The following is a 25448-nucleotide window of genomic DNA, read 5'->3' as shown; positions in this document are numbered from 1 at the left end:
CAAGACTCACAGAGGTCCCGGAGACGGCTGTGGGGAGAGGAGATCCAGCAAGTTCCTTTCTGCAGAAGGGCTCTGGACACCACCACCCGGAAGTGTGCTGGTGGTAGGGTTCCTCTTTTCCTGACCGCAATTCTGACTCGCAACCTGTCAAAACCAGGAATGACTAAAGTAAGGCCAGGGCATGAGTGACTATGAGCCATGGTGACATTGTGGCACAGCTCTCCTGACCCCAAAGCCCAGGCTTACTACATTTCCTGGGGCAGGTGGAGAAAGGTCAAGAGGACATGACTCCTCAGCAGACCTTTAGTAAGCAGGAGCCTGGATACAACAGAAAAGGGTAGGGAAGAAGGAGAGCAAAATCCCTCCAGGGGTTCAAGCCAGATAGTAGAGGTGAGGATGAGGAAGAGGCTTTGGACCTCTGAGTCCACAGTGCCACCAGGCTATGCTGTAGCCCTCCACCCTCCCCCAGGCACTGCTGCCCTCATGAAGGTAGGTTTGAGGGACTTCCCCTCTCCTCTCCGGTCCCTAGGAAGAGCTTCCTTACCTTTTTGGTAACTGGGCCATCACTGATCCCTGTAAAGAAGGAACAGAGTGAGATGCACATCCGTAGCTCTACCTGATATGAATGGGAGACTGATACCATCATCCTTTCTAGAACATTTAGAAAGTCTAGACAAAACAAATTACCCAAAGTCATTCAACTCATTCATGGCAAATCTGAAACTGAGTACAGGGAGGACCTCTCTGAACTTCCCGGTATATGCAATTCCTTCTAAAAACCGGCACACTCTCACCAGGGGGAATGGGCTTACTCTCTCCCTGGGAATCAGGACCATTCTGTGCCTGCTGCCCCTAAACAGCACCCTCACCTAAGGCTGCCAGGTCGTGATGCAGTAAAGATGGAGCCACAGTCCCAGCCAGCTCGGATCCACTGTCCACCTCCAAGTCAATCAGGGGGCAGTTCTTCATGCGGCCTGTTGGATTCTGAAAGACTAGAAAACAGACAGTTAGGAAAATAAGTCAGTCAGAATAAGAGCAAAGTCTCCACTTAAAGGTTACCAGTTTCCCTCAGGCCTCCTCCCAATCAAAAGACATCACATCACCCCACCCTTAAGCACACCCCAGATGAACCTTCCACCTCAGCTGACTGGCTTGACTTACAGCCTCGAGTGGCATCTGAAATACGAGGTAACCAGAGGAACTGCCTTCCCACCCCAGTAAACACAGAATCCTCTAACGGTCCATTCAACCTGGACAGTAGCAGAGCTGACTGCTCCAGGTCAGAGGCCTTTGAGGTTCTGACCACAGTGAATCAGAATCATCTCGAGCGCTTGATAAAAATGCGGGTCCCAGCTCTAAGTAGTCTTGATTCAGAAGGTCCAAGAATCTGCATTTTAACCAGTACTCCAGATGATTCCGATTTAGCTAGCCTGGCACTAGGAAACATCTGAAGGTGGTCATATTTTTTCTGGTGTGAGCTCCCATAAGTAAGCACTCATGAGAGGTGCAATCCAAACCTGGGCACGGTGTAGCCACCGCTTCTGTTTACAGCCAAAGCTAGTTCCAGCCTAGCAGTCAACCCGTGATGGCACGTGGGGCAGAGGCTGGCTAGATAAAACCAATTCTCAAGGGAAAGGGAAAAGAGGACATGCTCTCTCATTTCTATACCATAACCCAGAGAGTTCAGGGATCCATTTCTTTCCCGGTGTTTGCAGGCTGCCCCACGGCAGAGGGTGGGAGAGGCTCTCTGCACATACCTCTGGAGACAGGTATGTCTCCCAAAGAGCTGACCACTGTGTTCCCAAAGGTGACACGGCCCTCCATCACCTGTTTGTACAGCAGAACTCCCTGCGTGAGGAGGTCATTTGCCTGGAGAACCTCCGCTGAAGAATGAGAGAAAAATCAGAATCCCCTGGTTTAGCTACCAACAATCTCAGCCTTTTTTAAGCCACTCCACAAAGCAGTTGTCACACGGCTCTACCAGGTTCAGTATATCCATGCCTCCTGCCCCCAGATCACGACATCAGTCCCCTGGCACACCCAGTCACTCAATCCCTGAACCTCAACACTTTCTTCGCAGGACGTAGGAGGAACCAAATTTTTTCACTTTCTTTGTCTGTACTGTCCAATATGATGGCCAACACTTGAAATATGGGTCTTTCAAGTGAGGAACTAAAACTTTAATTTTAATTCAAAACTTAAAGCTACTTTGTCAATGTGGATGCAAATATTAAAAAAAATTTTTGGTACTTTATTCAGTTATTGGGAAGCGTGTAGGAAACAAGCTGGTACACGAATCTACTTTTTCACCTGTAAATTTTATAAAATCCAAGTACAGATCAAGTATTCCTGATGAAAATCTGACATCCAAATTGAAACATCCTGTAAGTATAAAATACGCAGTGGATTTCAGAAATGTCAAGAGTATCTCATGATCTGGTTTACCTGCAAGAAAGCCTTTCCTAGGAGAGAGACAGAACAGCAACAGGGCCAGGGGCTATGCATAACACTGCAGGCCATGGTACTAGGAAAACACTGCAAGAGCGACCAACTATTCATTTCCTGTCAATTTTTAAACTGGATGGAAGTTGTGAACTAACATGAGGTTGAATTCACCTGGCAAAGTGTTTTATTTGGCATGTGCAAGGTGATTAAAATTTAAATTTTGTGACCTCTGACTTCATTGCAACCGGAGGAAATAACGGGTTTAGACAATAATTACATCACATAAAACCCAGAAAACCAGATACCATGGGCCTCTTCACATCACCTGTGAAGCATTCTTGCTCCCCAGCACACGCCCTACCATTTGAACCTGAATCTGAACAAGCCTCCTGATCCAATTTATAAGAAAGCAGGAATTTCAGAAATCTCAGGAACAGAGAAACATTAAATACCATGGGAGATGCCATCAGAAAATTGAGACCAAGAGAAACTCTGCAAGTCAAAGGACATGTTTTTCATGTATGAAGTAAAAAAGAATGGGGGCTACCCATTAAAAGGGACTTAAATATCAACCAATTACAAAGCGTGGTTTTTCTTTTTGATACTGATTTACAACAAACTTTAAAAAAAGAAAGAGGGTCAACAAGGAATGATTAGAGGGAAAAATGCCCAGGAAAATCTGAACACTGACTGGTTACTTTGAAATGTTTGGAATTTGCTTAAAAATAGAATTGGGGGGACTTCCCCCGGTGGCCCAGAGGTTAAGACTCTGAGCTTCCACTGCAGGGGGCACGGGTTTGATCCCTGGTCGGGGAACTAAGATCCTATAAAAATAAGTAAGTAAAGTAAATAAATAAATAAATAAAAGTAAATGCATAGACAGTCATCGAACAGACATCTAAAAAGGTGCCAGATCTTATTAAAATAAAAAAAAAATAGAATTGGGGATGTAGGGGGGAAGATGGAGGGAGAAAGCAGTACAGATAAAACAAGATCAAAAGACTGGCCATGAGTTGGTAATTATTAACAAAAGGTGAAGAGTACATGGGATAGAATAAATCCCTTTTGTGTGTTTTGAGATTTTCCATAAAATAAAATAGTTTTAAACGTTTCAATACCTGTGTACAGGATTACAGTTCTCCCCTGTGCCTTCCACTTGGTATCCCCACTTAGACTCCCCACCCAGCCCCTGAAGGCACTTTGGGTGTGAAACCTTCCAAGGAGCCCCTCGCAGCTGTTTCTCAGACCTCTGAGAATGTTCAGCCTTTCTTCAAGCCTTCAATTGTAGCCGCTCTTTCTTCTATCCCCTTCACACCCAATCTACATGGTAAATTTCCACCCTTTTCTATGCTTTCAGACTTGCGGCTCATTTCTTGCTCAAACATAGTAGATTCCTCTGGAAATCAGAAGAATCAACTCAGGCCACACCCTCCCCAAGCCCAACCACCATAACACCTAGGGGCTACTGTCTTGTTTCTGCGTCAGCAGTAAGGCCGGAAGCCCCACGTCTGTTCTGCACTCTTGGGTGCCGTCTATGCCTAAAGAATAAGACTGTACCAAGGGACTTCCCTGGTGGTGCAGTGGTTAAGAATCTGCCTGCGAATGCAGGGGACACAGGTTCAATCCCTGGTCTGGGAAGATCCCACATGCTGCGCAGCAACTAAACCCGTGCGCCACAACTATTGAGCCTGCGCTCTAGAGCCCGCGAGCCACAACTACGGAAGCCCGCGCGCCTAGAGCCTGTGCTCCACAACAAGAGAAGCCACCGCAATGAGAAGCCCGAGCAACACAATGAAGAGTAGCCCCCGCTCGCCCCAACCGGAGAAAGCCCGCGTGCAGCAACGAAGACCCAACGCAGCCAAAAATATATATATATTTTTAATTAAAGAAAAAAAACATCATACCGAGGGCATCGTCATCATCGGTGGTATCGCTTGCCAGCCGGAACAGGGTGGGCCGCAGCTTTTCACACCTCTCATACACGACCTATAAAACAGAGCTTGTTATGTAAATTCTCAGTAAGTGTGTTATAAAAAAAGAAAGCTCTCAAGATGTGTAAATGTGAAGAAATGGGAAATCTCTACACTGCTTTCAGAAATACGAAATGACACAAACACTCTGGAAAACGGTCTGGCAGTTTGTTAAAGAGTTAACTGTACATGTAGCATATGACCTAGCAATCCCACGTCGAGGCATTTACCCAAGAGAAAGGGAGGTGTATGTTCACGCAAAACCCTGTATACAACTGTTTACAGCAGGTTAATTCATCATCACCCAGAGCTGGAAACAACCCAAATATCCACCAACAGATGAACGGATATACATATTGTGGTGTACGCATACAACGGAGTACCACTCGGCAGTAAAAAGGAATACTCTACTGGGACCTCCCTGGCGGTCCAGTGGTTAAGACTCTGCGCTCCCCAGCATAGCACAGGAAGATCAGCTCGGTGCTTTGTGACCACCTAGAGGGGTGGGATAGGGAGCGTGGGAGAGAGACGCAAGAGGGAGGGGATATGGGGATATATGTGTACATATAACTGACTCCCTTTGTTATGTAGCAGAAACTAACACACCATTGTAAAGCAATTATACGCCAATAAAAGTGTTAAAAATGATAATAATGAACACTGCTTTGCAATCAAAAAAAAAAAAAAAAGACTCCACGCTCTGAAAGCAGGGGCCATGGGTTTGATCCCCAGTCAGGGAACTGAGACCCCACATGCCAAGTGGTGCAGCCAAAAAAAAAAAAAAAAGAATGGGTCTCGGGTCTCAAATAATAACGCCAAGAGGGAGAAGAGAAGCCAGACCAAAAAAAAAAGTGTAATACTGTATCATTCCATTTATATAAGAGTCTAGGAAAAATATACTAATCAGAACAGAAAACAAATCAGTGGTTGCCTGGGGATGGGGAGAGAGGCAGGAACAGAAGGGAAGGGAATGAGGAAGTTGGGGGCGGCTGAGGGACATAAATTTTGATTGTATGATGACTTCTTGAAATATACGTGTATTCCCAGTATGTCAGTGATACTCAGTGCCACCTGAAATTTAGTTTTAAAAAGAGTACCTGCAAGGCTGCCTGGTCTGGCGGGGCCTGCCCTGGCCTGCGGTACATGCTCAGCATTTCCTGCAGCACCTTCACGTGGCTCCGTACCTCCTCCACAGCACTGACTCTCTTGGACACCTTTTCTGATTTTTCTTGTTCCTTTTGGGAGAAAGAGGATGAAGTGAGGGAGTAGAAGCTCTGAAGAAAGCCTGAACACGCGCCGGGAAAGGGGCGCTGCACTGTGGAGAGCTCAGGGAAGCCACCAAAACACGGAGCGAATGGAGTGTTCACTCAGCAGGTAGAGAAGATGCTCAAGGCCCGGAATTCCTGGGACAGACATGCAGTTTGGGGAGCTGGGACTACTCCTTTGTGCCACCAGCCTAAATCCCTCTGGAAAAGAAATTCCCAAACCTGGATTCTATCCACACCAATACCGGTCGCTGGGACGGAAACTGGTGTCTGTGAAATGCTTTGAGTTCCTAGACAGAAGTACTAGAGAAACACACAGCAGCTTCTGCTTCCAGTCACCACCTTGCTGCCCTTCAGGGAGCCCACAGCTGTTCCCCGGTTCAGGGCTAGGCAGCCATCCCTTCTCCCAGACGACTGTGTACCCACACCCTCAAGCACACACACACATATACACTGTCCAGCCCCTGTCAAGTGCTGCTTCTGCAGAACCCCCTGGAAAATGCCCACCTCCTTGACCAAATTCTTGATCAGCCGGTTTGCAGCCTGAAGATCCTCAGGATGGTTGCTCTTCAGAAGCCTTGTCAGAAGCTGAAGAGGGAACAACACTAGGTGAAACCAATTCCCTCTGTGTCAAACAGCCCAGACCGATAGCACCAGCAACAGCAGAGTCAGCACTAATAACAGCTCGCACATTTTATACGCATTACCTTACCAAATCCTCACAACACAGTAACCTAAGGATTATGACCATCCCCACAGACCACTGGTTTTTCCATGGGGTAGGGCGGTGGATGTCCCCAGGGAACCTCTGGCAAAGTCCGCAGACATTTTCGGTTGTCACAACTGGGGGTACTCCTGGCATCTAGCGGTTAGAGGGATACTGTACACACTCTATCCTACAGTGCCTAACGACCTCCAACAAGAAAGCTAACTGGCCCAAAATGTCAACAGTGCCAAGGCTGTCTTGGATCGCATATTATGATGGGACAGACCTTGGCGATCTCGTCCACCTTATTCCCAATAGGTAGAGGAGTCACTCACTCTTTGTTGGATGGGTGGCAGGACAGGTGGAGATACTGAGTGCCAGGGAGTCTAAGCAGCTGACACAAGACCATCTTTCTCAGAAGTCCATGCCACACCTCCTCCCCCGTTCCTCCCACCCTCTGCAATGGTGAAGCACCTGTAGGAGAGGAGCCAGAGGGAAAGCCGCCCAGAACCCAGCACAGCCCTGCTCACTCTGCCCACAGTGAGCACCTCGATGCAAGGGAAGAGTGCAGCTGACAGTTGCAGCTGGAAGGCAGAGGGTACCAGAAGAGACCCCTCCTCGGACTGGAGCCTTCCTGGTTCTACACTCACCAGACCTTGTGAGGGACCAAGAACGCTAATGACCAAAAGTACTGCCACCTTTCAGGGGCACCCTGGAGTTATCCCTGGGTCTTGGCCTAGGTTTGGACCACCTTGCTTTTCCCTTCCCTCTCCTTACTGATGTCTGAGGAGCAACAATTCTGGGAGACAAAAATGGAAGGAAAATGGGTGAGATCATGCTTACTGACACTAAAAAGCCAACATACAACCAATTCTTTACTGCCCACTCTCCTCCCCCGACACCACACTCTGGATATGACCGACGACCCACATTACCCACTAGGGTTATCCTTTCGTACCTTCTTTCCCTCAGGAACACTGAACAGATAAAGTGAAAGATATAAAGAACAGGACACTTATTATTTGGCCCATCCACAAAGAAAACATCCAGACCTTCAGCTACCTCTCTCTGCTCCACAGGGAACTCAAAACCCACCTCCCCACACTCTCCCACACTTTGGTTTGGGGTCAGGGGACATTGCAGGAGAGTCCCTAAAAGAAGGGATCTGTGGGGGTGGGATGAATTGGGAGATTGGGATTGAGATATATATACTAATATGTACAAAATGGACAACAAATAAGAACCTGCTGTGTAAAAAGGTAAATAAAATAAAATACAAAAAAAAAAAAAAGAAGGGGTCTGGTCAGACTCCAGGTAGGCCACCAAGGTCAGGGAGAAGCTCCTTACCTTTGACTTTTCTTCATCGGCATCAAAGATGGAGCTCTTGGGCCAGGGAGAAGGTGGGGGCAAGATTTTATCCACTGGTAGTTTAGGGTCTTGCTTTATGATTCCTAAAACATGCAGCTCATGAATATACAGATATAGGTACCCGTTGACTTCAGCAGGATCCAGTATAAAGCCCAGAAACTCCTGGTTCCTGAGGTCCCACCAGGAAAACACTGTCAACGACCTTACAGAGATACACCCAGGGTATGATCAAGGCTCTGCATCCTCCCTTGGGAGAATCCATGGAACCAGTACAAAGTTGGAGAGGTCAGAGCCAACTAAATCAGAGCAGAACCGGACCGTAAGGCTAGTGGTCAACGGGCCTTACACTATACAAATACTGATCGTTTTATGCAGGTATACAACCTCCCAGAGCCCAGAAATTAGTGTAGAATCCCTAATACTCCTAAAAATGTTAAGTGAGTGTACGTGACAGGGAGAAAAATAGTCCATGCTGAATCCAGGCTCCTCCCACAGAGCCCAAGAGAAAAGGAACATGGACTCCCAGCTTCTACACAGGACACACTCTGGGGCTCACAACACAAGAGGAATAGGCTCATTCTCCAAAGGCCTCACAAAAAAAGAATGGGAGAGGCCTGATGGCCCACTGAAATCCTTCTCTCCCGACAGAATAGCCTCACACTGCTGGGGGAAGGACACCAAACCTGTTGTCCTTAGAACAGTGGTGAAAATCTACTGAGCTGGAAAAAAAAGAAAAGAAAAGCCTGTGCCCCTGGGGGAGGGGCAGCAACGTGTCCCGGCCCAGACCCGAGTCGGGATGGGACAGCATCACAAACAGGTCCCACCAAGACCAGGGACATATGCCTGCCTGAGACTGAGGCTTACTCACAGCAGAACCAGCACCACCACCACCAGGCTACGGGCACTGAGGAACAAGTAGTAAGGGTCTACTGTCAGGAAAGGCAATAGAATAAGACCCCCTCTGAGGTGTAGAGCAAGAGGAAGACCCAAAGCTGAGAGTAGAGCAGATACTGAGAGAAACGCTCTAGCAAGTCAGCCTCCACCCTCAACACAAGCTAACACTAGAGAGTCTGGAACCTGGCATAGTGAGGGTAACTACAGCAACAACCATCTCAAACCTAGCTCAACTCCCGTCAACCGGAAGGAACGGTCTGCCCATTTCCAGGGATCAAAATTACTGCGTCAGCCTCTATTGTTGTATTTACTGGACACAAGATCTCCAGCTCTCACCCCAAACTAACAAAGCGTACAAAAAAGCAAGAAGGAACAACTACTGTGAAAAGGGAATGCAACATAAGTAATGGTAGTGAAACCTTGTTTCTTCAGCATCTGGTAAGCATCTCGGATCTTGATGTCTTCTGGAAACCACACTGTCCAACTGAAGAGTATTTCAATGACTCTTCCTTTAACTTTTTCTGTGGTCCAGGAGCCTAGGTACTGAAAAAGGAAAGGGAATTACAGAGCTGGAAGGGACTTGGTGAGACAGGAGGGAAGGCAGCAAGACGTAACCTTTAGAGCATGACACAGCTGTTGAGAATACGACATAAACTGGTTAGAACCGATTAGGCCCAAGATGGTGTAAGATTTGGCTTCCAGTAGACCTTGAACTTCAGTATACGCTCATTGTAATACATTAGCTAAACGACACACCCACAGGTGCCATGACCATTCAGAGGCTGACCATAAAAGGCCAGAAAGTGAGCGGTGGCCCAATTCCTGGAAATCTCTGCCCCTTCCCCAAAATAGCTGGAATAATCCTCCCACTCGCTAGCCTATGAAATCACCCAACCCATAAAAACTAACCACCCCGTATTTCAGGACTGCTCTCACCTTTTGAGACATTCTACCTTTGGAATGTATATCTCTCTAAATAAATCTGTTTTCCCACTTAGTTCTCGGGGCAGAGGCACCTTGCCTGCACACTTGTATCCCTCACAGGCGTCCTATATTAATAAATCTACTTCTTGCCGATCACTTTGCCTCTTGCTGAACTCCTTCTGTGCAGAGACATAATGAACCTGAGCTTCAGTAAGTCCTGACACCAGGTGATTGATTTTAATTAAAAGACACTGGGTTTGGGACTTCCCTGGTGGCACAGTGGTTGAGAGTCCGCCTGCCAATGCAGGGAACACGGATTCGAGCCCTGGTCCAGGAAGCTCCCACATGCCGCGGAGCAACTAATCCCATGCGCCACAACTACTGAGCCTGTGCTCGGGAGTCTGCAAGCCACAATTACTGAGCCCGCATGCCACAACTACTGGAGCCCGCACACCTAGTGCCCATGCTCTACAACAGGAGAAGCCACCGCAATGACAAGACCGCACACCGCAACCAAGAGTAGCCCCCGCTCGCCACAACTAGAGAAAGCTGGTGCGCAAGAACGAAGACCCAATGCAGCTGAAAATAAACTAATTAATTAATAATAATGATTAAAAAAAAAAAAGACAGTGGGTTTGAGTCCCAGCCTGTGCATTCAAGTCCCAATCTGAGCTTTGGCTGGGTTCAAATCCCATCCTAGTTGTGCAGTTTCATTAGTAGACTGCCCAGCCCACACTATCACTAAAGAGATGGCCGCTGAGACCCAGAGAAGTGAGCTGCCCAAGGCTGGTAGAGCTGAGGCACAGCTAGAAGACGAATTACCTGGCACCCATTTCCAGGGCTCTTTCTGGGTTTCAAAGAATCAACCTATAAAGCCACTAAAATTAAATCCTACCATATACTGGCCTAGGTTAGAGCCACTGGGGACACTCATTATCTGACTGTGGCAAGTCTAGAATAAAAATGTATTTGGAATGAAAATAAGGTAAAGTGAAAGGAATTGCTGAAATTCAAATGTTTTGAAGAAATAAAATATATATATACATATACATATATATATATATATATATATATATGTATATATATATATATATTGACCCTTGTCCTCAGTTCCTCCTGGCACAGAATTTCAAAGACCCTAGGAATTTCCTAAGTGACAGGAACGTCTTTTGTTATTTACAATGAGCCCCCATGGACCATACCTGAGTTTCTGCTAAACACTCCTGGTGGGCACTTAGTTTCAAGGGAGGGATTGACCATGTGATTAGAGGGTTGGAACTTTCAGCCCTATCCTGACCTCCCCAAGAGGAGAGGGAGGCTGGAGACTGAGTTCAATAACATGGCCACTGATTAAATTAATCATGCCCACATGATTCCAGATAAAAACGCCGAAACAACCAGGTCCAGAGAGCCTTCTGGTTGAACACATGGATGTGCTGGGAGGGTGGTATGCTCAGGTTCCACAGGAGAGGGCATGGAAGCTCTGCTCCCCCTTCACCCCCAAGACCTTCGCCTATGTATCTCTTGCATTTACATCCTTTACAGTAAAAGAATATTAGTAAGTATAGTGCTTTCCTGTGTTCTGTGAATCTTTCTAGTGAATGATGGAACCTGGCAGAGGGGGTCAGAGGAAGCTCTGAACTTGTAGTTGGTCGGGCAGAAGTGCAAGTAGCTTGGGCATCCCCGAGACTTATGACTGGCGTCTGAAGTAGGTGTAGTCTAGGTAGGACTGAGCTCCTAACCTGTAGGGTCTGTCCTAACTTTGAGTACTTATTTTCAGAAATGAATTAAATCACAGGACACCCAGCTGGTATCAGAATTGCTGGGAAGCAGCAAAGGAAGGTTCCACCAATGTTAGTGTTGCTAAGACACAGGAGAAAAGCTACAGAAGACAAGGAAAGAAGGAAACTTAAAGCTACACCCAACATGTCTTGCTATCTCTACCAGGAAACCTGTGCCCACCAGCTAGGCCCCTCTGTGCTCGCCCCTCTAGGCCACCTGTCTACAAGGCCATTTTTAAAGGGAGAATTTGAAAATGCTAACCATCAAAGGGTGGGGATCAGCTGATGACCATGACCATCATCCTACACCTTGGAGAGGAAAGCTTTCACCTCTCAGCTCTCACAAACCTGGGACAGCCTGGCAGGTTCTAGCCATGAGCAGGTCTGCCTCTGGACCAAGAAGGGTGACAGGAGTTTGAAACCTGGGGTGCACGCAGAACAGTGAGCAAAGCCAAGCCCAGGGTACTCACCTTTGGGGACAACACTTTGATGAGCTCGTTCAGGAAGCGGAACTTGGCCACCTCGTTGTGGAACTTCTCCCCACAGTGGTTCACACACACCTCCAGCACCTGTGCAGACACAGGACCCCCATGAGAAGGGGAAACCATTGGCTCCAGGGCTCATTTCAAACCTGGTAAGTATTTGCTGAAATCATGGCTCAAGACTGAGGACACTAAAGATTGGGAGAAAGGGTGACACTTTTAGATTAAGAAAAAAAAGAACCTGTTTGCTCTTGTTGTAACTGACAGGTTTGTGCCCAGGAAATAGCTCAGTGGGGTACTCTGAGGTCACCCCACCTTTTTTTTTTTTTTAATATTTATTTATTGATTTGGCTGTGCCAGGTCCTAGCTGTGGCATGCGGGATGTTCGTTGCCATGTGCTGGATCTTTGTTGTGGCGTGTGGGATCTTTTAGTTGCAGCATGCGGGATCTTCTAGTTGTGTCATGTGGGATCCAGTTCCCCGACCAGGGATCGAACCCCAGCCCCCTGCATTGGGAGCGTGGAGCCCCAACCGCTGGACCACCAGGGAAGTCCCTCACCCCACCTTTTAAGGAGACCCTTTGGGCAGGTGAAAGCAGTCAGAGAATCACTTCCTTCTTTCTCCTTAGAGGCGGAAATTGGACGTGGAATACCCAAGAACTGTTAAACTACGGGTTACCTACTGGCACTTGAGTGACAAATTGGGCCTGTAAATGTCTTCTTTGGTCCACAATCTTGTTTAACACTTCAAATCAGTCACCAATATTGAAAAATTCAGAGAATTCATATATTTAAAAATCTAGATTCCCAGTTTCTCTTAAACAGAAGTCCTAGCAACACTGGGCCCAAACTCACGCCTGGCAACAGCCAGCAGGTCCTGCACTGTAGCTGCCCTCTTTAGACTGGGCATGGGCTCTCCAGTTCCTTGGTCCCCACCCAGCAGCTCATTCACTTATGTTACCAATCTGGCCCTGTGGGACTTGACCTTGCCAGCCCGGGTCTAAAAAGGGCAAAAAGAAATAAAGCCTTCCTTTCCTTCTCGCAAAGCGGGCTCAATACTACTCTCCAGAAACAGATCTAGAATGGGGCGATCTGAGCCCGGAACTCCCTCCAGCCTGCCTTCTCAAGGCCAGTGAAGGCGAACCTCTCAGAGCCTCTTCCCCACAGAAACGCTAGCCTCAGGACAGGAGAGCTTAGGCTAAGGGGCAAGCCGAAACTCACCGTTAAGGCATAAAGAGCTTCTTTCTCTTGTGGAGACTGGATCTTGTGGGCCAGTAGCCAAGGTGCATGGGTTGAGCTAAGGGAAAACAAAGACACCTGGACTCTGGGCGGGGAGGAACACACCAGTCTGGCTGAGCACACCCAGTAAAGTCCCCTCTCCTCCAGGAGCTCGGGTCCCAGAGCAGAGGTGGGATGTGACGGCACACGGCCAGGCATGAGCCCCTGAAGGCGGCCGACTCCCACCCACCCTTCTCGTAGCTACACTTCCAGGGCACACCATCCTCTCCCCAGTCAACCCACCCCTACAACTCCCAGACCTGTGAGTAACTTGGTGGTGAGCAGCACAGACCTTGTCTGTCATATGACAACTGCTCAGTTAACACTAGAGCAGAAAATGTGATCAACCTTCTTGCTCGTTTCAAAATGAATATTCAGCAACATGGAGATAAAACAGCCGGATGACTGACTCATTTCTTAAGCTCCTATCCAGATACTTTAGAAACCAAATTCAACAAAATCTTACCCCTTTTCCCCCTGCTTCTCCTTAAGAAAGACTGCATTTAAATTATGGAGAACACACTGATCTTTCACAGTGCTGCGCACCCCAGCTACATTCTGTCCCTAACATTCAGAGACCTCCTCAGGAGCAGTGTTTCATAACACTATTTAAAATGTATTAAGTAGCTGCCAGTTACAAACTGACTATTTGTTTTTTAGAAAACCACATGAATTTGCTATTTCTAGAAAAATAATGTACTCAATAGATCACGGAGGGAGAAAAAAACGAAACAACAATCTGTGCTACGTGAAACAATCCTGAGAAACAAAGGCATGCACAGTCTGAGGTGCCCCCAAAGTCAAGCATGTGTGTGAAGTCACCTTACCCACTGGAATCAGTGTTCACTTGGTCACAGAAATTCTGAATAGCTGACCAATCCTGTTCTGACATGCTTGGGTCTGTGGCTTTATCTGTCAAGGAAATAAAAAATAAAATTAAAGTATAATAAAGAGAAACAAACACCTCTCCACACCACTAGCCCCCCCAAATATGACAACAGCCAAGGACTGTGACATCACCTCTAGGGGATCAGACCCAGTGAGCAGACAGCTGAAAGGGACAGGGGCCTGTACTCATCATCACTGTCAGGCACAGTGTCTGGCCCATGATACGGCCTCAGCGACTGTTTGCTGACTGAATGAACAGCTCAACTGGTTAACAAGCTACTGTCCTGAAAGGGGCTCCATTCCCAGTGCAGGGGATGGCCTATGTGCACCTTCTTCATGCCCGTGTCAGGACTCCCCCACTTTGGCCCTGCAATGAGGACGGGCTTGGGCCAGCATCTGGGCGTGGGCCAGAACCTGTAAGCTGCTTAGCCATGTGACAGGAAGACGAGAACATACAATGAAGCCCCGAGCGGCTCCCACCATATCCTCAAAGTAACAGGCCTAAATCTGAGCCTCCTTCTCCTGAAATCTCCTGACCAGCCTATGTAAGAAGCTTCTCCACATGTCAGTGGCTTATCCAGCCTGACAAGAGGACCTCCTTGTCTTCACTCCTCAAAATGCTATTTCTCTCTGCTACCATACACATGGCCAAGGAACCCAGATCTAGTCACGCTAGGGTCTCCCCCCATTGGAACATTCATATTCGGATGAAATATGAGGACACGGAGCATGAAGAGCACGAGGGCACAGCCAGGAGCAGGAGATACCTGGAGAAAGAGGGATTGTCAGAAGGCCTAATGTTGAGACCATGCTCCACAGAAGGGAGGGGCAATCCTTGACTTCCTGGAATAAGGGGTTGTGTGTATCCTTCCTGGTGCTTGATGGTAGCAGCTTCCTCCTCTCCTCCCACTGCTGCTGCCTAGAATCCGCAGCCAGCAACCCAACAAGGATGCCCATTCCACACGCCCCGCCCGCAGACTGAACCAGGCCACATTCTCACAAAGGAGTTGCTGAGACTGTCTTCATCCTGCCCTTTCATAACATTTCCCTTAGTCCCCACTGTCCAGCCTGTCCTGGCCTACCTGGCTCTCCAGTGAAATATCTTACTGGTCCTGACAGAGAAGCTCTTTCAAGCTCTGCAAATAAGTAATTCTTATGGTCACATCTCTGACACTATTCCTCTTGCCTGAACGTCCACTTCTCTCCTCTCAAAATCCTATCCATTCTTCAAGGCCACTCCGAATTTCCGTCTCCTCCCAAAACCCTCCTCCCACTGCTCCAGCCCCTACTAATTCTCCTCCCTTCTGATCACTTAAGACTACACAGTCATCCAGAGTTTAACTTTTCCAGACAGCAGTCACATTTATGTCACGCAGAAGTCATGTGCCCCACAGCTCAACAGTGAGATTCAGAGGACAGGTACTCAATCCCCCACCTTCCCACCCACCAACTCCATCCTAAGTGAAAAAAGACAACAAAGGAGAGCAAAGGAATTAGATGATCAATTCCCATATGCCCCTCACCTTTTTCCTCCTCAAAGCTCTTTCCCTATGTTCCATCTCTCAAAATGCTGTTCACCTTTCGAGTCCCAATTCAAATGCCACTTCATAAAGACTTTCTTAATCTTTCTATCTCCCACCCCCACAAAACAGAAGCCATCCCTTTCTTCTCAGAAGGCCCACATCTTATCTGCTCTTTCAGGATGGGGATCTCCAGCTCCATCCCTTACTAGTTACATGTCCTTGGGCTCTCTGAGCCTCAGTTTCCTCAACTATAAAATAAGGAAAATAGTACCCTCCTCATCGGATAGCCATGAGATTTTTAAAAGACAGTGTCTAAAGTACTCAGTATAGCAGCAAACATTAAGTGATCAATAAAAGATAGCTAATCTTATAATAATCTCTGCCTTTACTTTAGTATGTACACATGACTTATTACACTTAAACTTCAAAAGTTTATTCAAAATGAAGGCAGAGGGACTTCCCTGGTGGTCCAGTGGGTAAGACTCCATGCTCCCAATGCAGGGGGCCCGGGTTCAATCCCTGGTGGGGGGACTAGATCCTGCATGCATGCCACAACTAAGAAGTCTGCATGCCGCAACTAAAGATCCCACATGCCGCAATGAAGATCCCGCATGCCGCAACTAAGACACAGCAGAGCCTAAATAAATAAATATTAAAAAAAAAAGTTGGTAGCAACATATTCAGTAAATGTTAAAAAAAAAAAACGAAGGCAGGGGCTTCCCTGGTGGCGCAGTGGTTGAGAGTCCACCTGCCGATGCAGGGGACACGGGTTCGTGCCCCAGTCTGGGAGGATCCCACATGCCGCGGAGCGGCTGGGCCCGTGAGCCATGGCCGCTGAGCCTGCGCGTCCGGAGCCTGCGCTCCGCAACGGGAGAAGCCAACAGTGAGAGGCCCGCGTACCGCAAAAAAAAAAAAAAAAAACGAAGGCAGAAGCCATATGTTTCCTATAGTGCTTAGTACAATGCCATACCCATAGGCACAAAATAATTACTCATGAAATAAACTTAAGGCAATGATTTCCAGAGAGTCTGATTAAGGAGATCTGACTCATCTAAGATAATTCTTTACCCTTTAAGCTTCATTAAGTTTCACTTCACTACAAGGTCAAGCTTGACACCTAAAAGGCATTCAGACCTCAACACTTGACTCTACGCCCTAGTGGCAGAGAAGAGCAGGCAGGACCCCAATTCACCATGCAGAATCCAGCTCTCTCCCTCCTCCCCTACTGCCAGGTCACCAGTTTTTCCAAAGAAAGGAAGGAAAAAATCTCTATAAGGTTAAATAATGTTCTAAACCCTTAACCAAGGCAAAGCAGCAAAAAGATCTATAAAGTGTAAGTTATTTTATTTGCTATATCTTATATGACAAGGATTCCCTCAAGGTTTTTCATAGCTCCCAAATAATAGCAATAATAGTAATAGCTGCCCTCCCACCCCGCTTTGTTTTTGCTGTGGGTCAGACATGATGCTGAGTGTTTTCCAAGCATCCTTTCCTGTAAACCTCAGAACAACTGAAGTTGGTACTATTACCTCACCACTGAAGAAACCTGCCCAGCCACAAAGCTAGAAAATGGCAAAAATTCAATCCCAGGTCTGCCTGATTCCAGGGCCCAAATGTTTCTCAGGGTTAAGTCTTCAGTTCCTTGGCAAAGGCAGGGCCTCTTTTGGGAACTAGCTTCTTTGACTTCCTTACCACTAAGTTATCAGCTCCCTAAGGCAGGAAGAAGGTCTGTCTCATTCACCTTCCCATCTCCAGCACCCAGAAGAGTCATCAGCATGGATATCTACTAATGAATGAAAGATTCATCTTTTACTATGCAGAGTCTGGCCAGTTGGCTGCACATATTGCTGACACCAGGAGATGGCTATTCCAGTTCTGAACTAACTGGATCTCTGAACACCTAATTCCATCCTGCCAAGCTGTTTCAGTGGCTTTGAGCAGCTCTAGAGAAAATGACCCCCAGAGGACCAGTAGCTCGGTCTGATCAGCCCAGAGCAACCCTCCACGTCTGTTTGACTCCAATTTGCCCCAAGGAGTGGCTAGGAGTCACACAGGGCCTGGCCAGGTAAAAACTCAAAAAACCTCTACTCTGGGACTTCCCTGGTGGCACAGTGATTAAGACTCCACGCTCCCAATGCAGGGGGCCCAGGTTCCATCCCTGGTCAGGGAACTAGATCCCACATGTATGCCGCAGCTAAGAAGTCCGCATGCTGCAACAAAGTTCCCGCATGCTACAATGAAGACCCCGCGTGATGTAACTAAGGAGCCCGCGAGCTGCAGCTACGACCCAGCGCAATCAAATAAAATTAATTAATTAATTTAAAAAAAAAACCAAAACCCTGGGCTTCCCTGGTGGCGCAGTGGTTGAGAGTCCGCCTGCCGATGCAGGGGACACAGGTTCGTGCCCCGGTCCGGGAGGATCCCACGTGCCGCGGAGCGGCTGGGCCCGTGAGCCATGACTGCTGAGCCTGCGCGTCTGGAGCCTGTGCTCCGCAACGGGAGAGGCCACAACAGTGAGAGGCCCGTGTACTGCAAAAAAAAAACACAAAAAAACACTCTACTTTGCTTCACCTATCACCGCCCCATCAAGAACGGCTATCACTGGCTTCCCTGGTGGTGCAGTGGTTAAGAATCCGCCTGCCAATGCAGGAGACACAGGCTCGAGCCCTGGTCCAGGAAGATCCCACATGCCGCGGAGCAACTAAGCCCATGCACCACAACTACTGAAGCCCACACACCCTAGAGCCCGTGCGCTGCAACAAGAGAAGCCACCGCAATGAGAAGCCTGCGCACCGCAACGAAGAGTAGCCCCCGTTCTCTGCAACTGAGAAAGCCCACATGCTGCAACGAAGATCCAATGCAGCCATAAATAAATAAATTAATTAAATAAAATAAAAGCATTTATCTCATCACAAATGCCTTTATCATTAAAAAGAATGGCTATCCTGGGCACCAAGGTGGTTTATTTAGCTGGCACTCGGGCAGGACAAATATAGGACTACTGCCATATATTTGCTTAATAAAAGCAATGTCTGTATGCATTTCAAGTCTGCTACAGCAGGGGTCGCCAACCTCCGGGTGGACCTTACTGGGTCTCAGCCTGTAAGGAACTGGGCCACATAGCAGGAGGTGAGCAGCGGGCTAGAGAGCAAAGCCTCATCTGCCGCTCCCCCATCGCTGGCATTACCTCCTGAAGCATCCACCCACCCCCAGCCCCCTTTACTCCCCCGTCCGTGGAAAAACCGTCTTCCACGAAACCAGGCCCTGGTGCCAAAAAGGTTGGGGACCGCTGTGCTACAGGGTGAGAGGTATTAAGAAAACAGCTGAGGGGGACTTCCCTGGTGGTCCAGTGGTTAAGACTCTGTACTTCCACCGCAGCGAAGATCCTGCATGCCATGCAGTTCAGCACGGTGCACTCACCCACCAAAAAAATTTTTTTAAAAAGAAAGATTGAAAAAAAAAGAGAAGAAGAAGAAGGAAAGAAGACAGCTGAGCCCTCCACCTGTGAATGAAATGATTCATCTTTTTTTGGCCATGCTGTGGGTTTGTGGGATCTTAGTTCCCCAACCAGGGATCGAACCCTGGCCACAGCAATGAAAGCACTGAGTCCTAACCCTGGGACCATCAGGGAATTCCCTGAAATGGTTCATCTAACAGTGACTAATTCAAAAGTCAAATCATCTCACATCAGCTGCCACCCAACCACCAGGGTCATGACCCTGGCGCTAGAGCAGCCTGTGCTAGTAAAGGGAGCCCTGAGGCTGTGGGGAGCACTCACTTTGAGAACACTTAGAACTCAGTCCCGTAGCAGTGCTCACTGCATGGGGGAATCCTACATGGGGTACACATCGACCCCTATATCCAGCAATCATTCAATTAAGCACACGCTGAAAGCCCAAGCAAGACCCGCCACAGGAATGACCTATGCTTGGGCTCCAAGATAACCCTTGAGAAGCTGGGAGAGTATAAATAGAGCCACTCCCATCCCCAAAGGAGGCATGAAAGCGAGGCTAGGGGACAGGACTTTTCACCTGGGAGTAGGTCCGAGTGGAAGAAGAGAGAGATTTACTGAGCAGCCTGCCTTACCTTTACTTAAGCTACTGCCTCCTTGGCAGCACTACCAGAGCTAGAGACCATGAGGCCCCAGGGCTGCTGTTAATAGTACAAGACTCTCAGCAACCCGAAGTGTCCACTAACAAGGAACTGGTTAAACAGAGCATAGCACCCCATGGAATGGGGCACACGAGGCGTTTCATTAACAAGAAGGAGGCAGCTCTAAATGCAGTCATGTGGAACAATGCCCAAAATAAACTAAGTGGGGTAAGAAAAGCTGCAAAATGCCCAGAAGCCGCTACTTTTCTTTCTTTTTTTCATTCTTGAGACGTTTATTAAAACAATACATTCAGGGGAAAAAAATCAATACAATTGTATACATCACTACTGAAAACTGTATACCATCATACAAGAAAGGATTTTATTTTGGGAAATCGATTCCTAATTTATGGCAAGTTTTACTTTCAGAAATAAAACCACAAAACAACACAATCTAATTCAATCTTAAAGGCTGGCATGCTGAGCAAGGAATGTTCTTATTCTTTGTAGGAGCTCCTTCTTTACATCGTCAGGTACCAGGGCTCTGCCTTTCGGTGTGACTTCAGCTACCAAGTCATCAACAGTAACGTGTTCTAGTCCTTTTTCTTTTTCTTTCTTTTTTTTTTTTTTTGCAGTACGCAGGCCTCTCACCGTTGTGGCCTCCCCCGCTCACGGGCCCAGCCGCTCCGTGGCATGTGGGATCCTCCCAGACCGGGGCACGAACCCGTGTCCCCTGCATCAGCAGGCGGACTCTCAACCACTGCGCCACCAGGGAAGCCCTAGTCCTTTTTCTTTAATTACCTCTTTACAGTGTGCCTTCAACTGATCCTTCCAGCCACATTCAATTAATTTGGCTCTCAGCAACTCTTTGAGGCGTTCTCTTTCTCCAGTTTCTATCAACTTTTGGTTAATGGCTGCTCTCATCTGCGCATCTTTGTTCATCTTGCTAACCACACTCTTCAGCTGCCTGGACCTAGACCCTCAGTAGCTTGGGCACCAAAGCACACAGAAAGCTAGCACACCTGCTACTTGTATTTTTAAAGCATGAACTTCTGCTGAAACAGCTTCCTAGGTCTGACGTTTTTCTTTTCTTTTTTGGTAACACAACATGAGTTAGTCTCTGCCACTCCCAACTAAGAAGACTAATGATAATAATAGCCAACACTGTGTGCCAGGCAGTATCCTGAGCGCTTCACATGTACTAACTCCTCTTAAGCCCCGAGACGGACATGGTATTACATTCCGATCTTAGAGGCACAGCTGCCTTGCCTGCTGAGGTAAGACCTGCCAGTGAGCTGAGCTCGGCAGTCCCCAGACCCCCCCAGAGTGACTTCCTTCTCCATCCAGTCCAGACTCACGGTGCTTTCCTTCAACGATACTCCTGTCCTTGCCCCACCACCAGCCCTTCTACCCCTTGTCGTCCCACGTACCACCTCCACTGCGCCCCAGCCCCCCAGAAGTCTGGTTTACACAGTTCACTTTCTCTGCCCTATGGAGGGGCGGGGGCGGGGAGGTGCAAGTCCCACAACCACGAAGATTACAAGATACATTTCTGCAGTCCACTCCACACTCCAGAGCCCAAACTCAGAGGATCTCAGGCGGGGAGGGGAGAGGCGAGTCTGCCCTCTCTGCCAGGGCACATCTGGTAACGTCTGGAGGCATTTTTGGTTGTCAAGACTGGGGAGTGGGTGTGTGCTGTTGGCACAGGTTCTAGCCCTACCTGAACAACTGGAAGATCTCACAACTCTGGGACCACACTGGCTGGCCTAAAACAGCTGGAGCTTCCGGACCCCCTCCTTGAGCAGCCACGGTTCCCTTTTTCTGCCCCACCTGTGTCGGCCGCTAGCTGGCCGCTAACTCGGCCCACTTGATTTTCCAACTCCACTGCCTCCTAGTCAGCCACCTTCTGTCCCCACCATTTAGCACTAAGGTATTTCAGTAACCTTTTAGTCGCCAAATTCGAAGTTCCCCCTCCTCCTTCCTCCTCCTACTCTATCTCTCAGCAGCAAAACCACCTACCAACTACATCCACCTGCAGCTCCCCACCGTCCAAGCTTCCCCCTCCACGCCCAGCCTGTAGCCTCCGCCTTCTGTCTCCAGGCTGCTTTTCCCACCTGCTTCATCCATGTTGAGATTCTCCATGCTCCATCTGCAAACCTCTACTCTTCCTAACGGGCACAGCCTCCCTGGACAAGCTCGCTGCCAATGAACTGAAGGTCCCAAGTTGACCTCCAGCTCTTACCCTCTCTGGAGCCAACCAACTGCCCAGAGAGGTTCTCTTTGTGCCACAAGCACCTCAAACTCCACAAGTCAACAAGTGAGACATCTGTAACCAACCAGTTACCTGAGCCTGAAACCTGGGATCCATCCTAAATGCCTCCTGGTCTCTTGCCTCTATTCTAATGCATCAAGCCTGCTGATTGCACTAGCTAATTATTTCTACTCTCCATCCCAATACCTTTGTCCTATTTCACCCCGACACACCACCAGAAGAGCTTTTCATCTCCTCTCTCTGCCTTAACCCCCCAATCCCTAACCAATTCGTCTCTTCTCACGGCTGCAGGTGATGCTTTTAACAAGTGTGCTTGATCAGAGTCCCAGGCTGAAAACGCCAACATCCTCTCCCCTACTGCATCAGGGATACACTGAACTCCTTGCTGCAACATACAAGACCCTTGAAGATCTCACCCCAATTAGCAGTGCAGCCTCTTTATGCTTTGCACTCCTGCAGAATGACCTCCTTCTTCCCAGAATGCTCCACACCCTCCTGTTCCCCCAGCTTTTGCACATGCAGTTTCCTGCATCTGAAACGCTGTCGCCTCCATTGTCCACTCAAATGCTATGTCCCCTGAGACAATGCCCAGGTAAACAAACCCAACTCCCACCACCGCACTGTAAACCCGGCTCCCTCCCAACCTTCAGTTAATGTAACAAAGTGCTGTTATTGTCGGCTTGTACCACCCACTTAAAAATGTCTTTGTGAGCAAGGACCCTGTGTTACGCATCTCAGTCCTCCCAGCACCCAGCAGAGCCCAATACAAGGAGCATATGCTTTATTCTATTGGAATTTCGAGTCCCCACCGGTAACGTAGGAACAAAAACGACTCTTAACGACTGCCTTGAGTCTTCCAGGAGACGATACACATAAGAAACCCGGCCACAACCAACATGCACAAAAGGTGTAAAGGGCTTGTTTTGACATTAAAGTCGGCAGCCAGAGACAGCTCCTTCCCAGAGGATGGGTATGTTGCACAACTGAGGAAGTCGAAAGGTCCCCATCTGTAAAACGAGGTTAAAAACAGAAGCTGTCTCTTGGGGTCGTAATGAGGATTAACAGTGGCTGAAATGCTTTTCAGCACAGTGCTTGGCATAAAAGCAAAGCTCAATAAACCTTAGCCATTATGTTGTTAACAGTGTTTATGCACCGCGACTGGGGGAGGTTGGGAGGAGGAGGAGGAGGGGGAGCAGGGCGCCCAGCCTCGGGTTCGCAGCCCTGGCGGATTCCTGGGACTCCTCTCGGGGCCTCCCCGCGGCGATCCTCCCACCCGCGCCGGGCCCAGCCCGCCTCCCCGGGCGCCGGCCTCCCCGCGGCCACCTGTCCGGCCGCCGGCCTCAGAAGAAAGGCCCAGGGAGGCGGGAAGCCAGGCCTCACGTGGGGCGCTGGGCCCGCGCCGAGGGGCGGCCCTGGCTACTCACTGAGCCACAGCTCCAGCGCCGCCGCCGGCCCCGGGGGCCCCTCGGCCGACTCGGCCCCCGCCGCGGCCCCGGCCCCCGCCGCCACCGCCGTCGCCGTCGCCGCCATAGGCCCAGCCCCGCAGCCGAGGCCGCGGCCGCCCCTGCCCTTCAGCCGCCGGCGTCTGGAGTGTTCCTGGGCTGCCGACGCGGCAGGCGAGGGTCGGCACGTGATGGGACGGGGCCTGTGGCGCCTCGCCCACACACCAGGCCCCGCCTCCGCGCAGGCCCCGGGCCGGGGGTGCCGCCTCCCCGACAGCCCTCCTCCACGCGCGGGTCGGGCTCGCGGACTGGTCTTCCAGACCCGCAGCCAGGTCAAAGTTGGTCAAGCCGACCTCGCAAGGCCTGCCAGATGAACTAGAGGACGCCCCGTTAAATTTGAGTCTCAGGTAACGAATTCTTCTAGCATTTTTATTCCGGACGGTCTTTATGGACCATCACCTCCTTCCATACTTTGCTTTATTTTCTCCGTAACACATTACACCATGAGCGTACTAGATATTTACTTACTGTGTCAAAGGGTAATTGCCCCCCCAAAAACAATTATGGTTCTCATGCATTGTAAAATGAACGCGTGTTAAATATTTGAACTCTAATTAAACGAGAGAACCAAGCGGATGTCATAATCCGTTCAAAAGGGAAGTCAGAAAAAGGGCAAGTTTATACAGAATAAACGAATGTTGGAACAGATGTGCAGGTGGACACAAAACTAGCTCAGAATTTGCATTTTTAAATTTTTATTATTATTATTTTGGCCACGCCATGGGGCTTGCGGGATCTTAGTTCCCCGACCAGGGAAGCACGGAGTCCTAACCACTGGACCGCCAGAGAATTCCCCAATTTGCCTGTTTACAGGCAAGAATTATTTGCGTTGCTCTCAGTTATCTACAGCTAAGAGTGTAAGACATCTCTGAGGCAGTGAAAGGAAGGATAGGAACTGGAAAGGTGTGCTCTCTAGACAACGTGTAATTTTCCTTGGAAGCACACATTCTCTATACTCAATTACCTGCTTCACCCCACTAATATAAGCAGGAATTTCGTACACTTTTATGTCCCCAATACCTAGGGTAGTGCCTGGCACACCAGTGCCAATACATATTTGTTGAATGGCCTGATGAACAGTGGAAGCAGTAAGAGGTAGCTACAGGATTTTAGGTCCCATCCCTACCCCAAATAAACACACGGTCTAAGTTTAAATGTACATTTGCTGTGCTATTTCAGCTGCAAAATAAGTCCAGACACACATCTCCATCTGACAGATTGCTGCCTTCTATTTGGAAGTTATCCGACTGAACTCCTCCCTGTGTGCCAGGTTCTTTTACAGTTGTTACCTGTCTTAGTAAACTTGGGCTGCTATAAAAAACACCACAGACGGGTTGGCCTAAACAACAGACATTTATTTCTTACTGGAGGCTGGGAAGTCCAAGATCAAGGTGCTGCTGATGGGTTCCTGGTGACAACCTGCTTCCAGGTTTGCAGAGGGCTTTCTTGCTGTGTGTTCACAGGGTGGAGAGAGAGAGAGCTCTGATATCTTCCTCTTATCGGGGGACTAATCCCATCCTGAGGGCCCCACCCTCAGCACCACATCTAAACCTAATTACCTGCCACAGCCCTACATCAAATACCATCACATGGAGATAAGCGCTTCAGCGTGTGAATTTGAATTTTAAGGGGACACATTCAGTCTGTAACATTATTCATGTTTGGGAAATTTTGTATGAAATCAGTGAAAACTAAGCATTGTTTACAGCAGCCCTTCTGTGTTATCTGGTTTTGGTTCCTTGGGAATTATTTTACCTCTCTGTAAACTGTAAATAACTGAAAGCAATGGAAAATTATTCTTGTCTATAGTCATGCAAATGATTCTGTCCCAGGAAGACACACAAAAAAACAACAACAACAAAAACCAGCAACAGAAATTGGGTAAATAACCAGACATTGGACTTTTTTTTTTGAATTTTATTTTATTTTTTATTTATTTTTTTTCAGTACGTGGGCTTCTCACTGCTGTGGCCTCTCCCATTGCGGAGCACAGGCTCCTGACGTGCAGGCTCAGCGGTCATGGCTCACCGGCCCAGCCACTCTGCGGCATGTGGGATCTT

At 48.5% G+C, this 25448-nt stretch overlaps 1 protein-coding gene across 2 annotated transcripts in view; it reads right to left on the bottom strand.

Moving 5' to 3' along the window:
- GGA2 (golgi associated, gamma adaptin ear containing, ARF binding protein 2) overlaps positions 1-23437 on the bottom strand; it is a 33177-nt gene extending 9740 nt beyond the window's left edge. For both annotated transcript variants that reach the window (XR_014326824.1, XM_082857756.1), the window contains exons 1-13: positions 23311-23437; positions 13939-14023; positions 13055-13130; positions 11824-11922; positions 9068-9191; positions 7734-7837; positions 6188-6268; positions 5513-5650; positions 4350-4431; positions 1758-1883; positions 870-992; positions 545-573; positions 11-144 (exon numbers count right to left, since the gene is read on the bottom strand). Coding sequence is in view for 1 of the 2 variants with exons in the window: in XM_082857756.1 (XP_082713882.1) it covers positions 11-144; positions 545-573; positions 870-992; positions 1758-1883; positions 4350-4431; positions 5513-5650; positions 6188-6268; positions 7734-7837; positions 9068-9191; positions 11824-11922; positions 13055-13130; positions 13939-14023; positions 23311-23416 (1307 nt within the window). In the remaining variant the exon portion in view is untranslated. The remainder of the gene's footprint in view (positions 1-10; positions 145-544; positions 574-869; positions 993-1757; positions 1884-4349; positions 4432-5512; positions 5651-6187; positions 6269-7733; positions 7838-9067; positions 9192-11823; positions 11923-13054; positions 13131-13938; positions 14024-23310) is intronic.
- Positions 23438-25448: the final 2011 nt, after the last annotated feature.

The sequence above is a fragment of the Leucopleurus acutus genome (genome assembly GCF_964270905.1).
Source record: "Leucopleurus acutus genome assembly, chromosome: 16".
In the NCBI taxonomy this organism is placed as follows: Eukaryota; Metazoa; Chordata; class Mammalia; order Artiodactyla; family Delphinidae; genus Leucopleurus; species Leucopleurus acutus.
Note: the sequence above shows the minus strand (reverse complement) of the source record. Positions and strands in the feature narration are given on the sequence as shown.